General features: G+C 29.1%; 2 protein-coding genes across 2 annotated transcripts; one reads left to right on the top strand and one right to left on the bottom strand.

The window, feature by feature from the left end:
• Nucleotides 1-489: 489 nt before the first annotated feature.
• Nucleotides 490-1,146, bottom strand: LOC133033953 (uncharacterized). The gene has a single exon (XM_061108999.1). The coding sequence runs from the start codon at nt 1,144-1,146 to the stop codon at nt 490-492; it is 657 nt and encodes a 218-aa protein (XP_060964982.1).
• A 7,781-nt stretch (nt 1,147-8,927) lies between these two features.
• Nucleotides 8,928-12,767, top strand: LOC115721385 (zinc finger protein WIP3). Its single transcript, XM_061109747.1, has 2 exons — nt 8,928-9,821; nt 11,722-12,767. The coding sequence occupies exons 1-2, from the start codon at nt 9,093-9,095 to the stop codon at nt 12,181-12,183; spliced, it is 1,191 nt and encodes a 396-aa protein (XP_060965730.1). The 5' UTR covers nt 8,928-9,092; the 3' UTR covers nt 12,184-12,767.
• The last annotated feature ends 4,461 nt before the right edge of the window (nt 12,768-17,228 follow it).

The following is a 17,228-nucleotide window of genomic DNA, read 5'->3' as shown; positions in this document are numbered from 1 at the left end:
GGGTTCGAGACTAGGTTTGGGTCCGAGGTTCGGGTCCAAGTCCAGGTCCGGAGTTCGGGTTTGGGTGCAGGTCCGAGTCTTCGGGGTTCGGGTTTGGATTCGAATTTGGGTCTCAATCTGGGGTAGGATGGGTTCATGTCATGGTATGATGTAGAATATTGATTTTTTTTTTAGTAAAAAAAATAAAATAGTTTTAAAAAACTTGAGTTAAACATCATTAAATTTATAAATAACAAAAACTGTTTTCTATTCTCACTTTTAAAAAATAAAATTAAAAACACAACCAATTTATTAAAAACGTAATAGTTTTGTATGAGATTATATATAGTTTGATTTCTATTAATTATTTGATAAAAACAAGTAACTTTCTATATACATTAGGTTATTTCTATTTTGAGTCATGTGTTTTTGTAAAAGTTGTTGAATGGATTTTTTATTTATTTTTATTTTATTATTTTTTTTTTTTGAATAAAGGATTTTCATTAAAAATTAACAGGCATCAGCCTTAATAATGTCACACAAAGAAAGCGGAGCATTTAGCTCATTAAAAGTACAACCTGACGATAAATAAGACACCCTAGCAACACAATGGGCAGCCCTATTTGCAGATCGATTAACATAAGAAATAAGGACATTATTCAAACTAGCTACAATAGTACGACAGTCCTCAACCAACAAACCAAACTGGGATGGCATATGCACTGAGCTATTAATTGCTTGAACAACAACTAAAGCATCAGACTCAATAACCACCCTACCCCAGCCCTTGCGCTTTATCCAACTTAGCGCCTCCTTAATGCCAATGACCTCAGCTATTTCTGCAGATACACAACCCCAACGACTCTCAGAAATAGCTTCAATAAGCTTACCATGGTGATCACGAGCAACACAACCGAAACTAAACTTTTGGTGAGCTTCAAAAGTCGCACCATCGACATTCACCTTGACCGTATACTCATCAGGTTTACGCCAACAATTACTTTTAGAGATATCCCCCATAGCAAATAAAGCATTAGGAGATTCAAATTTAGTAATTTTCCATTGGCCAAGGATATTTTTTGCCGATTTCACTACCTCCAAAGCGGACCGAGACTTATGGTTCCATTGCACTTCGTTGCGAGCATGCCAAATACTCCAACACACCATCGCAGCCTCTACACTAACCTCCTCACGGCCATCAGCTAGCAGCTCAAAAAACTAGCTGCTAAACTGGGCAATAGAACCAGGAACCGACTGGTTTACCGCCGAAAGAGCCCAGCAAGATTGAGAAAAAGGGCAGTCCAACAACACATGTACAATAGTCTCCATATGTATATTGCAAAAAGGGCACAAGAGATCTACATTTACATGTTTTGAGTGAAGTCGTACCTTAGTTGGGAGGCAACCGGAGCAAGCACGCCAAAGAAAGTGATGAACTTTGGGAGGAATGGGCAGCTGCCATAGATGCTTCCAACAATTCCCATCTTGTAAAAACAACCAATTCCCACTTGAAGATTGAAGGAACTTGTAGGCACTTTTAACCGAATAGAAGCCCGAGGACTCCATGCTCCAAAACCACACATCTATAGCCCGAGAAGTAGATAGTTGGATGCTTCGAATCAACTGAATATCTATCTCCTCAAACATATCATTAAGAAGATCAATATCCCAAGATCATTCCCCAACAACCATCAAACTCGAGACATTTTGATCAACTAAACTAGGATTATTCGTCAAGAGATAAGGATTAGAATCATTTGGAAGCCAAGGGTCAAGTAAGATACTAACCGAAGAACCACTTGCAATAGCCTTTCTTGCACCGGCCCTTACAAGCTCTTGAGCGGCCCAAATGCTTCTCCAAATAAAGCTTGGATTGGATCCCAATTCAGCGTTAAGAAACGAACCTTGTGGGTAATATCGAGCCTTGTAAATTCTCGCCACTAGAGTGTCCTCCATAGTAAGCAGGCGCCAATCTTGCTTTCCTAAAAAAGAGAGATTATAGTCCCGAAGATCACGAAAACCAAGACCACCAAAGTGTTTATGTTGAGAAAGCTTCTTCCAACTAACCCAACTCACACCTCTGCTAGAAGAATTAGATTGGGATTTTCACCAAAACTTCGCCATCAATGGATTTTTTATTTTGATCAATGACAATTTAGATTTTATATTTTTTAAAATAATACAAAATTATATATATACTGACTTTAATTTTTGTCAAAATAAAATATAATAATATAAACCTGACCTGAAAGTGTAATGATCAAATGAGATATATTTTTATTTTACATTTGTTTATAATAAATATCAACTTTAAGTTTATTATATTAAAAGAATAATAAATAATTAACTAATACTTTTTAATTGTCAGTTTATTTGTTAAAAGATTTTTTAACCTACCTGAATCAATTTGGTCCTTAGCATATCCAAATATTTAACAGTAAAAGAAAATATTTTTTTTTAATTTTACAAAAAAATTAAACTCAAAAATTCTTAAATAGGATTAATACAATTTTAGACCCTGTATTTTATAAAAGTTATCGATTAGACCATCTATTTTCTTAAATAACAAATGGACCTTATATTTTCTAAAATGGTATAAGACCTTGAGCTCAATTTTTGACAATTTTATTTTTAATATAACTAACTTGAAATTAATTCTTAGTACAAATAAATGTACAAAAAAATGTAATTAATTTTGTTATAACATCTATCATGTTATTATTATTTAATAAGTTTTATTTTGACCAAAAATCAGTTTAAAGTACTATATTTAGTATTAGTTTAGAAAATATAAAGTCTAATTTGTTATTTAACAAAACAGATAATCGATCAAGTCAGTAACTTTTACAAAATACATAGTCCAAAATAATATTAACCCCTTATAATATTGTATTATTTAGTAACTAGCTAGGCATGCATGTGATATAGACAAATTTTTATGTAGGGCTTTTAAAAGGTAAATGGAAATATAATATTAATTCATCAATAAGTAAATCAGACATAGTTCATTTATAATGATAGTGTTCATCGAGCAGAATTATCGAAAATAAATTAACCAAATTATTTACACTAAAAAGATCTAAAAAATCTTAATATAGCTACTTCAATTAAAAATCTAATAATCCATGAGCTATGGGGCGTAAAAAACAGTTTTTTTTTTTGGTACTTAGAGAAATTATAATTCAATTTTTATATATAAAAAATATATTGTAATTATAGTAAAATTCTACTTATTTTTAAGAAATTTAATAATTTATTAGGTTGAAAAATAATTTTTTTTATGAATCAACTTTAATTTTATATATTCAATCAACATATACCTTAAAAAAAAAGGCATGATCGAGAAATCATTCTATATAAACAACTCAATAAAAAATGAAGTATTACAATTGCTTGAACCAATAAATATCTATTTCCTTCAACTTTTTCAGGATAGCCATATAGCTAATCTATCTTTAACATCTTGCTGAATTCTATTACAACTTACCATGATGCTTTGTACACCAAGGCAACTTTAGATACACTATAAACTTGCCTCCGTAATTTAGAGATTTTTGCTCTATTAATCCTCAGAATAATGTTCAAATCTGTGCTCAAACATCTCCATCCGAGCCAAATCTTGTTGAAATGACAGTTAAAGTAAAGATGCTCCACAGATTCAGTCTGAACATCACACAATAAACATGTATTTGTTAGATAGATATTAAATTTTATTAGTCTATCTCTTGTTTGCAATCTTTATAAAGTATCAAGAGTATAAAGCAATGCTTTGAAATACATATTACATAGTTTCTCCCAAACTTGATTAGCCCAACTCACCTTTTCATCAGTAGGAAGCAACATGTGACAGTCAGTAGTCCCGTGATCAGTAAGGGGAAACACCGGGTAAGCTGTGCAATCCCACACCGCCTGGGGAAGGTCAAGTGGGATGATTCTGACACTGTGTAGGTATGGGACTACACAGTTGAAGATGACTTAAATGGATTGATTGGTACTACCTATATCAACAAGGTGCATCTTGTTTTTCGGTAGCCTATCACGAAAGAACTCTACGGTTAAGCGTGCTTGACCTAGAGCAATTTTAGGATGGGTGACCTCCTGGGAAGTTTGCCTAGGAAGCGTGTGAGTGAGGACAAAGCACGTTGAAAACACTCGTGTTGGTCTGTAGGGTCAGTCATCAGTCCATGAAGCAGCCAAAGTGACGTACTCGTGTATAAGAGTCATTCATTCCGTGGGTGTGAGGACCCAATGGAGGCTTGAAACGGGGACGTTATAAATGGTATCAGAGCCTTGACCCAGCCGGAAGTGTGGTCGACGAGGACGTCGGACCCCGTAAGGGGGGTGATTGTGACAGTCAGTAGTCCCGTGATCCGTAAGGGGAAACACCGGGTAAGTTGTGCAATCCCACACCGCCTGGGGAAAGTTGTAATACCCGGTAAAAATATACATATATTTTAAATTTTATTTGTTATACAATTTGTGTGAGAATAAATATTCATTTATTTCTACTAATAGTGAATAGAGACTATTGCTTAGAATAGTATTGATAGATTTCTAAACATAGTTGAAATTATAGTAAGTGTCAAGGTAAAATTATGGTGTTTTTACGAATTAGGATAATTACTCAATTAAACCCCAATATGAAAGTCTATTAGAGTTTTATAGATTATTTAGTGGGTTTAATCTATTGTATGAAGTGCATTAAATAACATTATAATGGAATTAATGTTAAAAAAATTCGTAGGTTTTGATAAATTCGCAGGATTAAAAACTGTTTTACTAAAATGATCATATCTAGAGTTTTAGAGCTCCGATTAAGGTGATTTCAGTGGCGTTGGAAAGATAATTCAAAAATCTATAAATTTTATAGAAATAGTTATATCATAATTCGGAATTTTTCTAGGTGAAAACGGAGCCTAAAGTTACGAAATAAATGGCTTACTTTTAAAATTTAAAAATTTAGATATTTGTTGATTTAATAATATTTTAGCATTTTATTATATATTATTATTTTTAGTTAACCTAAACCTATCAGAATACGATATCTCATAATCTTTTTATCAAACCCTAAAGTATCATAGTTTTATTTTTCCTCTCCAAACCAATTAGTCAAAGCCTCATTCTTCTTCATGTTTGCTCCTCTCAAACCTTCCACAATTCTTCTTATTTTCTACCTTCATTCTTAAAGTTTTGGATTTATAATCAAGGCTTGCGGGCTTGAGACATCGAATAGAAATATGTGAAGAGGTATGAAATATTTTCTTACTCAATAATGCTAAATGTTATCTAGGGTTCGGATCTATTATATTTTTTCGTTTTCAGAAAAACAAGTTTCAGTAAAGTGACGATATCTCTCTTGATATTGATCTGTTTTTAGAGATTTTTATATCGTTGGAATGCTTATTCGATTTCCCATAAGTTTTATGAAGAAACTTTTTGTTAATTCGAAGTCATACTATGTCAAAAAGTTAGTTTTATTCAATATCATGTGATTCGTTTCTTGAATCTTGTTCTTGCAAAACTGTTTTGGTAAAATTGTAATATCTCCTTGAATATAATTTCAATTTCAAAGATTTTGGTATCATTGGAAAGGGAATTTAATTTCCTAAAACTTTGATGAAGATGTTATCTTCTAGTTCTGAACCATTCAATGTCAAAAGTTTGTATTTTTGCTAAGTTGTGTAATTCGTTACTCCATATTCTTTCTCAGAAATAGTTTCAGTAAAACAATCATAACTCCCTCAGTTTTAATCTATTTTTAATGATCTTTATATCATTGGAAAGATAATGAAATTTTCTATAATTTTTATGAAGACAACTTTCACTGAATTAGTATATTTGTTGGTCAAAAATAGTGATCTTTCTGCTGTACTGTAAGAGTACGAATTTTAATGTTAGGGCCTTGAACCATGTGTTGTTATAGGTAGTAGTGACGAGATAACAAGTCTTAAGCAGTGGGATTTGAGGATCTTGTCCTCAACAAGAAAATTTATTGAGGTGCTTGGAGTAGCAAGAAGGTGTTCTTAACAACTGAGGTAAGAAGAGTGGACATCTGTGCACAGGGTGTATGTTGAAACATACAACTGTATTATGGGTTTGTATTTACATGTTTTGTTTTATGGTAGATTGTTGTTTTATGCTAATGTTATTAGTGTGTGATAGTGATAAGGCTTTTGACTGTTTGTGTGAGGATAGCACTTATAGGATAGGTTTTCTGCTGCTGGTGTGAGCATAGCACTTCAGGATATATTTTTGGCTGCTTGTATGAGTTTACTTGCAGGTTATCCTATCATGGGTGAGTACAACTTGTGATAAAGGAATTGCCCTATTGGATGCCGAGTGTGAGAACAGCACAAGGCAGGGCAAGTTACACTTCATGTCTGATCAACATGAGTGGGGAGTAGATTATCGTATGTGAGGACAATGTGCGATAAGATACTATGTGTTATGTGTGTGAGTATAACATGCATTAAGATTACATTGTGATGTGATGTTATATTGTATTTGAGAATAGTATGTGATATGATATGTTGGTATATGTATGCAAGTATGGTATGAATTGATTTGATGTTGTGATATTGTTATACTTATGACTATGTTATCTGGTTGGGGGGTTATGTCCTACATAGCTCGTCTTACTGGGCGTTAGCTCACGGGTACTCTGTGTGCAGGTAAAGGCAAAACTATATAGTGAGGGTGGCGAGCTCGAGGCGTGGATTACATGTTAGGGGATTGTCACGATGTTTTGGTTTAAAAATATTTCATTTAAGATTATGATTCAAATAGTTTTTGTAAAGCTTTATATTTTAAGGTTATGAATAAATAAATGTTTTGTTTTAAAAATAATGAGATCTCATGCTTAGTTATTTTTCATTAAAGAAGTCTTTTATTGTCTTTATCTCAAATGGTTTTAAACGGACTAGCTAGTGTGACGTCGCGGGAAATCGGGGCGTTACAAAAGTCAAGTGGGATGATTCTGACACTGTGTAGGTATGGGACTATACAGTTGAAGAGGACTTAAATGGATTGATTGGTACTACCTATATCAATCTTGTTTTTCGGTAGCCTATCACGAAAGAACTCCACGGTTAAGCGTGCTTGACCTGGAGCAATTTTAGGATGGGTGACCTCCTGGGAAGTTTGCCTAGGAAGCGTGTGAGTGAGGACAAAGCACGCTAAAAACACTCTTGTTGGTCTGTAGGGTCAGTCATCAGTCCATGAAGAAGCCAAAGTGACGTACTCGTGTATAAGAGTCATTCATTCCGTGGGTGTAAGGACCCAATGAAGGCTTGAAGCGAGGACGTTACACAACAAGTATCGATGAGCTAGGAACTGTTGCTCACAACACACTTGCTTAATTTTATTTTTCGCATCCACTATTTGTCTCCAATATCAGTTACTCTGGATGGTGGAAGAATAATGCTACCAGTTTTTATTCTTCAAGTAAATACTATATATATATGGACCCATTTCACCCAAAAATTCTCTTGCTTTGAGAAAATGACCTACACTTATTTTTCAAGAACTGCTTGATTCCAAACTAGGAGCATTTTAAAGCTCAATCCACCTTCTTTACGAGGTTTGCACAAATTTATCCACGAAATATAACTTGGGTCATTATTCTTTTTTTTTTTCTTTTCAAAGAAAGGTTCTACAAATAGTATTGATTTGCTTGAGGATCTTCTTTGGTAATAACATGATGTGTGCCTAATAAGAATGAATAGATACTAAGATTGAATTGATCAAAATGTTCCTTGAAAATTAAAATTTAAATAATTATTTACATATATATATAAAGTTAAATTTAAAATTGATAATTAAGAGATGTTATATAAAATATATGATTAGTACAATGTCATTTTTTCGGCAGCTTATGTTGAAAAAAAGAATTATATATTAGCTTATTAATTTTTATATCAAAATATATTTTTATATATACATGTGTCCACTTATATATATATAAAAAAAAAATATAATAAAAACGTTAATGGAAGTTAAACTGTATTACGCGTATTTTTTACATCAATCAACAACCCCTTTAAAGGGTTAATTAATTTATATATAAATAAAATTAATATAAATACTTTTTAATTATATCTCACTTTACATATAATGTTGGAAAATTTTGCAGGGTACCTTTAAAGTTATTTATTTTGGCATTTTTTTTTTAAAAAAATAGTTTAATTAATTATTTTTATGATCATGTATGTCATATAGGAATTATACTTAAACATTTTCAAAAAATTTATAATAATTTATAGTATCGAAATTAAGATTCAAACAACTACTTATCACACGTGAAAGAAAAAAAAAATAGTCATATATACAATAAAGTATTTAAACCTTATTTATGGTATTATAAATTATTCAGTATTTTCTTGAAGATTTACAGGCAGTTCTAAATAACTATAACACATGATTATGAAGAAAAAAAAATAGATTAAACAATACTTTTTGATGTCAAAATAAATAGAAAATTTACCGAAACAAGTCAAAAATGTACTTATAATATTTTCCTATTCTTTTAGGTATGTTGACCAAACTTTCTATAGTCTCCCCCTCTAGATTTCTCTAACCCCATTCTCTTCTTCACATTATATATATTTTTTTAATAAATTTATTATTTTTATTTTTTATAATGAGAAAACGAGTATAGTAGAGTGGTACTATTTGAAATGTTGGGTCAAATTCCCTAAAATCATCAAACAATTAAAAAAGAAAAAGAAATAAAAAAAATTAAGTCCATTATATTATTATTGGACAGTAGTTAATGACTATTCTAGGATTCTCTTTCTTTGTTCAATTGTTTTTAGCAATATATATATATGTGTGTCATTTTCTTTAACCCCACCATTATCTCTCTCTTTCTTTCCATTTCTACAAAGACCAAATTAAGAGAAGAAAAAAATAAAATAATTATAATAAAATTTTATTGAAAAGAACAAAAGAAAAAAAAAAGTTTCAAAAAAGACAAACCAAACCAATTACCTTTATTATAATAAAATCAATCACTATATATAAATGCAAAGGCTTTCTCACAAAAGTTCTGGATATGAACCCCTCTCAATTGAGAGATAATTCATCAAAGTTAAAGAATTTCTCTCTAAATTAAGATGGGTTTATGGAATAATAATAATAATAATCTTAATTTACAAAACAACAATAATTTCTTCTTTCAAACACCAACTTTCATTGAATGGCTGAAGCCAATTTCATCTTCATCATCATCATCTTACTCTTGTTCTCCTCCTAATTCTTCTTCTAGTACTTCCTCTTATTCGAGCTCAATTACCACTACTAATCGAGATTATTATTATGTTAATAATAATAATTCTCGAATTAGTAGTAATAGTAGTACTAATGGTACTGCTCTGCAATGTTTGCCTCTCTTAAACAGACTCGATAATGATCATAATCACGAGATAAAACCTAATTTGAAAGTTGAAGAGGATACTTTCGAGAAAGTTACTTTGCATATAGGGTTACCAAATACAACTGTTGTCGCTGATGATTATGATCATTGTGATTCTACTGAGTTTTCTGATGATCATCATCGTCATGATGATGATGATGAGAAGCATATCAAAGTTATCGATCGTTTCAAGGAAGAAAAAGAAGAAGAAGAAGAAAAAGACGATGATCATGATCGTGACCATGATAAAAATAATGAAGAGGAAGAAGTGGTAGTAAACATGAAGAAGCATATTAATAAGAGCTTTGAATGTTCTTTCAATATGGAAAGTAGGTTTTGGATCCCAACTCCAGCACAAATTTTAGTTGGTCCAATGCAATTTGCTTGCTTTATATGCCATAAGACCTTCAATAGGTACAACAATATGCAGGTTAGTATCTATAAATTATTTAATTTAATTTGCACATTTTTTTACTATAATTAATTTCTTCTAATTCTTCATAAATTTAGGGTTTTGAGAAAAAAAAATTGCAATAATTTTTTTGGGTCACAAAAAGATAGTAATTACATTAAGAGAAAAATAAACAAAAATAATTAATGTCTAGATGTCTATGATTAATTGTTTTGTCAATATCCAAAAAATTCTATACATGTGTGTTTTTTATTGTCTCAAGTGGTCATTATTAATTTTTTTGATCCACTTTATTTTTCACTTGATGGTAAATATTTTTCATCTTATTAGATAAACCTTTCTTTTTTGTCATGAATTATTAGTGGCCATCCCCTAAAATTAAAAAATTAAATAAAAAATTATTGATGACAAATGTAATTATTAGAACCTCAATAGGATTTATTTCTCCTTTAATAATTTGTGTATCTTAAATAAAAAACCTCCAAAATTTTACATACTTAATTACAATTATATCAATGAAGTAATTTCTACTTATTAATTAAATGATAATTTCTACTTCCACACGTACATATATGCATGAAAGAAAGAATAATGCTATATGTAATATATGAGAAAAACCAATTATAAATTAATTATTTCAATGCATGAAATTCCCTATAAATGAAATTAATAATAATCAAAATTAAATCACATATATATATATAAAAATTAAGGTATATACAATTGTCAAAAGTTATAACAACCACTTAATTAGCTGGTCTTTGCATTAGTTGGTGATAGATTATCTCTAATTTCTCTTCTATTATTTTTATTAGTTTGAATTCAAAATTTATGAATTTCTCTTAATTTATATATTATATAGATATATATATGTTGAAACATTGAAGAGTATATAGTGATGATCCAAAAATATAATATAGAAAAATTATGTTCAATTATAAAAGAAGCAAAAAGAAAGAGATATCATCACCTAACCCCATATATGATATTTAGTGCTTCATAAAGTATATATATAAATCAATATACACCTTTTTATACTCCCTAGGGGGAAAGTGGATATAATCAAATTTAATAATTAACACAAAATCAAAAATTTGAAAATGGGAAAAGAACCACAAAATTCTGAATCGATCCCAGCTAAAAGGGTGTATATACTATATATGAATATATATTTAATTATATAATGTTACAAATATCTGCTTTTTGATCTATCTCTCACTTAATTATCTTTCACTTCCTCCTAATGAACATGTCTTATTAATTAATATTAAAATTCCAACATAATTATTCAAATTTGAGTAAATTAACACAATAAAACAATAATGTACAAAAATATGTCAATTTTGACATGACTCTATGATTGCCTATATATATTTTGAACAAATTTTATTGAGAAAACTAATATATAGAGATAGATTTATGAATTTTTTCTTGATCTATATAATTTGTATACTATAATATCTAAATAATTAACAATGAATGTAGATTACCAGAAAAAAAAAATCAACAATGCAGATCCAATAAAATACATATATTAATAGATTTTTTTCTCTAAATATATATAAATATGTAGGGCACCTTTTAATATATATATATATATATATATGTTTGTGTTGTGTAGTGTATGTATAATGCAAACCCTAAACACAAATTAATTAATAAACTAAAATATCTTACAAAATTGTATATTATTTAACTAGTATATCTTGTTTACATATATGAAATGTTATATAATCAAAATGAATCTATATATAAGACTTGAGATGAGATTGTGTAAATAATATATATAGTAAAAGGAAAAATGATATATTTTTTGTAATTTTGTATTAATTAATGATAAATAATAATGATTATGATTAATTATGATATTGTAGTGGGATATTAATTAATTTGGATTAATAACATATTAATTATACAGATGCATATGTGGGGACATGGATCGGAGTATCGAAAAGGGCCAGATTCACTGAAAGGAACACAACCAGCAGCCATGCTGAGGCTGCCGTGCTATTGTTGCGCGCAGGGGTGTAAGAACAACATCAACCACCCGCGCGCTAAGCCACTGAAGGACTTTCGCACCCTCCAAACTCACTACAAGCGCAAACACGGGCTCAAGCCCTTTCGTTGTCGCAAGTACTCTTGTGGAAAAACATTCGCAGTCAAGGGTGACTGGCGAACCCACGAGAAGAATTGTGGTAAGCTCTGGTACTGCACTTGTGGCTCAGATTTCAAGCACAAGAGGTCTCTCAAGGACCACATCAGGTCTTTTGGTAACGGTCATTCTCCTCATCCTTCTCTCGAAGGCTTTGACCACGATGAAAAGGAGTGTGTCACTGCAGGGTCTGAGGATGAGGAGCTAATAATGACCACCCATGCGTAATAACTGCATGCATGCATGTTTATATAAAAATAGACACGTATGCATGCATTATATAATGCCTTTGGAAAAAAGCTTGTGCTCGGTAACAAAACATTCTCATGCAAGACAGCAGGGAGGGGTTTGCTACCGAGCACTTTGCTTGACATATAAGGTATTCATATATATAAGAGTATTATTATGTGTAGAAAAGAGAGAGTTTATGAGTTTTAATTAATGGTGTTTATGTTAGAATAAGAGTATTTAATTATTGATTACCTAAAAGGGTCCATGAAGCATATGAATTTTCTTGTCAATAATCCACTCACATCACCAAAAAAAAGGTGTTGTATTGATGAGAATATTGGAGAAAATTTATCTGCTTCATATGTTTCCAATATTGGTGATCTTTAATTATTAATTACATGCATTAAATTATGTATCAAATGAGGAGTTTAATATGGTTATCAAAAAAAAAAAAAAGATGATGAGTTTAATTAATTTCATCTTTCTTTTTTCTTTTAATTTGATTTCTTTTGGTTAATATTTCTCTTTCTGTCTATTTTATATTAAATCAATCAACTTTATTTCTTGCCAAAGGCAAAAGGTAGAACATTTGCAATTATTTGACATGATTAATTTAATTATAATTATTAATTAATCGGCATGGATCCGTTTGTGAATTGATAGAGAATATACATGTCTATGTATACGTAAATTAATATATATTAATATTAATTAGACTGACGTAAACTTACATCATATACATCATAATTAATTAACATATATACTCATTAAAAAAAATTATTATTTAAATTAATTAACATCACTTGACTATAGTGAAGAGGAATATTTTTTCTTTAAAATTATTGAAATTTATGAGGCTGCAAAATAAGAAAATTATAGTAATTAGACACCAACATAATTGGATATATAATGTAATAAAAACAAAAAAAAAATGTGCCAATTAATTTTTCTCTCCATATATATTGTGTTTAAATTAAATTTAAACTTGCTTTCACATTAGGCAGAAAATAGTGAAAAAGTGTAAACAATTACTAATAAATATTTTATTATATATTATTATATATTATGATATTGATCTAATAAATATAGAATAATTGATACCTAATAACAATACTTTGCTAAATATACATGAAATAATTAAATACACAATTTTAGGTTATTTGTTTTCTTTCTTATGAATAGAAGTTATAATAATTTTATAAAATTATTACATGATATAAATAATATTGATAATAATTTTCATGTTCACTCACGGGATTTTGTACATTTTGAAGTTCAAACAATAAGCTAATCTATATATCTTTATATATTAAAAGTGTTTATCTAACGACAATTCTTAGTTTAACAATTCTTTTTTTTATTTAGATTAACTTAACAGATTGTTAACGTTAAACGTTAACAAATAAATAAACCCAATAATTAAACTAAAAAATTAAACAATCTTTTTTTAAAATTAAAAAAAAATATTTTACCCACATATCTCTCTAACAAATCCTACCATTTTTGAAATTTTTTTACACGGCTAAATTCAAATTTCAAAAAATAAATCCAATAATTAAACCCAAAAAATTAAATAATATTTACGATTAACTTACATATCTCTCTAACAAACTACAATTTTTTGAAATTTTTTTACACTGCTTCATTCAAATTTCAAAAAATAAATCCAATAATTAAACCCAAAAAATTAAATAATATTTACGATTAACTTACATATCTCTCTAACAAACTACAATTTTTTGAAATTTTTTTACACTGCTTCATTCAAATTTCAAAAAATAAACTCAATAATTAAACCCAAAAAATTAAACAATCTTTACGATTAACCCATTCATCACCCATACAGGAAAACACAACAAAAGCCTCTCTCTCTCAATTTCACCTACTGAAACAGAATGCAACTGATATCATTGCTTTTGGTAAAATTTACACCTTTAATACTTCTTTGTTACTTTTGTTTCCAATATTATAACCTTATTATTATTGTTTCCAATATGTTTTTACTGGACATAAAACTTTAATTTAAATTTATTATTCAAATCTCTCTAAATTAAATATTATTTATTTTTTATTCATTTATTTCCTTCCGAACTCATAATATAATACTTAATATAAAACATAGCATACGTGCATCGCACGTAACATTATACTAGTATAAATATATATTTATGTATATGGGCAACATGCATGATTACAAAAACACAACATACACATGACATGTATTAGAGTTGCACCTACAATAATGAGAGATAATTAATGAGCTTTTAACATATAAAAAAAGTGAAAGACAACACACACTTGAAATCATCAAAAGTAAAAAAAAAAAAATCATATATACAATTAGTTCAATAACATTTTTTTATATAAATAAAATCATTGTATTGCTTAATTAACATTCTATTTACAACATATAATATAGCTCCAACTTAAATAATCTATTTTTTTATATAATATAAATACTAGAAAATCAATCTCTCTAATCTCAATCTCTCTTAGAAGCCTTCTTTGGCATTACAAAACTAATTCTAATAACAATCTCATTCACCATACTTTTTGTATAGTGTTTTTGACAAGCCAAAACTTCTGTGACCTAAGTACATCATTCCTAGCTCTCCAAATGTAATAAACAAAAGCCACAAGAACCGCATACATAATATTCTTTAGAACTGCACTTTTTTGCTTTACTAACCCAACGGATCAACTCATTCAATTCCAAGGAAGAACATTTCCATACTAATTTTTAATTTCTTTGAGGCAAGCTCTACTATAGGAGCAGTCAAAAAATAACTGTCACGTATCCTCCGGAGCAGCCCCACAAAGAAGGCAGTCTTGATCCACCAACATGTTCATCTTTCGGAGGTTGTCTTTTGTTCGAATCTTCTACAACAAGACCACCCATAACACAATTCTATGTTTTGGAATACTAAGTCTATCCCAAACTACTTTACTTCAAGTTACCTTTTGCGATTGATCAAATAAAAATTGCAGCCATGTTTGATACAATATTTTGAACCAGTAAAAGTTAGATTATTCGTTCTAGCTTTAAATGTATCTCTGATAGCAACAAGATTCTTCCAATACCAGCTACAATCGTTGGGGGCGACTGGTATTTACACCAATTTTTATTAGTTCCTTTTCAAAAAAAAAGTAGATAATTTTAAACCCTGATGCATCAATAAAATAGAGACAAAGTCGCTATGACAAAACAATAGCAAATCATATGCAAAATACATGATTTAGCTTCAAATTCGTACATCTATCATGGAATTTAAAGCCTGCCAAGTGTTAACTTCTATCATAATTTTAGACATATATTCCATACTAAGAATAAATAATAGAGGAGATATCAGATCCCTTTTACCTCAAACTTCTCTTTGACTCAAAAAATGCACGCATCTCACCATTAATCAATAAGGAGAATTTAAGAGTTTTTATGCAAACCATAATGAGATCAATAAGTTGTAGAGGAAAAGAAAAAGCAATGAGCATTTCTTCAATAAATCCTCAATCTATAGTATCATAAGTCTTCCTCAAGTCTATTTTAATCATACAACTTAGCTTGCAATTCTTCCTCCCATAATGTCGAACAATATCTTGGCAAATCAAAATGTTATGAGCAATATATCTCCCATGAACATTGTACATTACTGTAATGTTATCAATATTGTGTACATTGTAGTTATAGTAGACATAACATCTATTTTAAAAAAAAAAATAGAATATTTTATTGTGTTAAAAACAGGGTTTCAAACATTTAGTTGTAAGTATATATTAATGCTACAACTTCAAGCTTTTATTAGACATATCTTTTCATGGTTAATGACTCTAGCTTATACACGGGAGTATCATTTTTCATCGTACTTTGTCCTCACTCGCACGCTCCTAGAGGTTTTCCAAGAAGTCATCACTCATCCCGAAATTGCTTCATATTAAGCACGCTTAACTTTCTAGTTCTTAAACCCTATTCAAATGTGTCTTACATAATCTTAGAATCATTCCACTTGACTTTCTCCAAGCAATATACAGTTTTTCTGGTCTTTCCTCTTACAAATCACGAGACTTTAATTGTCCCACATATTTATTCTTTTTGTTTTTTATAATTAATTATGTTGTAACTTTGTTTTTAACAACAAATAATATCTAATTTCTAAAAGATAAGTAGAATATATACCTATTATAATTATAGTATAAACTATCATATATATAAAAAATGAATTATAATTTATTTCTTCAAATACCAAAAATCCCTACGTATATATAAGAGTGTATAATAATAAAGTCTTATTCGTAATAATAATAATAATAATAAAAGTACTAGATATGGAAAATGAAAAAAAAAAATAGAATGTGTGGGAGTGAAACTAATTATTGTATAAACCAATCAATGTGAATAGGTTTATAAAATTGGATTTGAATGTCAAATACCCATGATACATTATAAAACTTTCATTTTAAAAAATGGATGCCGGTAAATATATACCAACATTAATTATTTATATAATAAATATAAAGAGATATTTATACAAATAATTAGCAAAATTTTCAAAAGTAAAGGTTGTAGAAGGTATAGTGATAGATGATCATATATATATATATAGAGTCCAACTTGGAGGCCAAACAAAATCTACCAAACAGATCTAATCAAAAATAATATATATATATATATATATAAATATATCTATATAGATATATATAGATATATATATTCAACCTAGAGATAATACATACCTAGATTTTACACATACATCGAATGATTGAACATTAATTATTAATAATATATATAGTACTATAATTAATTAACACAATTATTAATTATAATCGAAAGATACTTTTCGTCCTACCCTCATGTGGACTTAATTTCAATACATAATACATGTTTTCACACTTTTTCATCATCATCATACCAATATATACATATATCGTCATCACACTAGAAAATAATAAGAAAAAGAATGTTTTATTTTTATATATATTTTTTTTAGCTAGCTTTATGTATATACTCAACTAAATACACTTAGGAAGTTAATTAAGCAATGTAAAAG

The sequence above is a fragment of the Cannabis sativa genome, chromosome 2 (assembly GCF_029168945.1).
Source record: "Cannabis sativa cultivar Pink pepper isolate KNU-18-1 chromosome 2, ASM2916894v1, whole genome shotgun sequence".
Taxonomy (NCBI): Eukaryota; Viridiplantae; Streptophyta; class Magnoliopsida; order Rosales; family Cannabaceae; genus Cannabis; species Cannabis sativa.
This window is presented reverse-complemented; position numbering and strand designations above follow the sequence as displayed.

Bases quoted from the DNA above. Each gene is read 5' to 3' on its own strand.
- LOC133033953 (XM_061108999.1), bottom strand. From the start codon at position 1,146: ATGGTGTGTTGGAGTATTTGGCATGCTCGCAACGAAGTGCAATGGAAC.
- LOC115721385 (XM_061109747.1), top strand. From the start codon at position 9,093: ATGGGTTTATGGAATAATAATAATAATAATCTTAATTTACAAAACAAC. The intron at 9,822-11,721 runs GTTAGTATCTAT...TTAATTATACAG, and splicing joins ATAGGTACAACAATATGCAG to ATGCATATGTGGGGACATGG.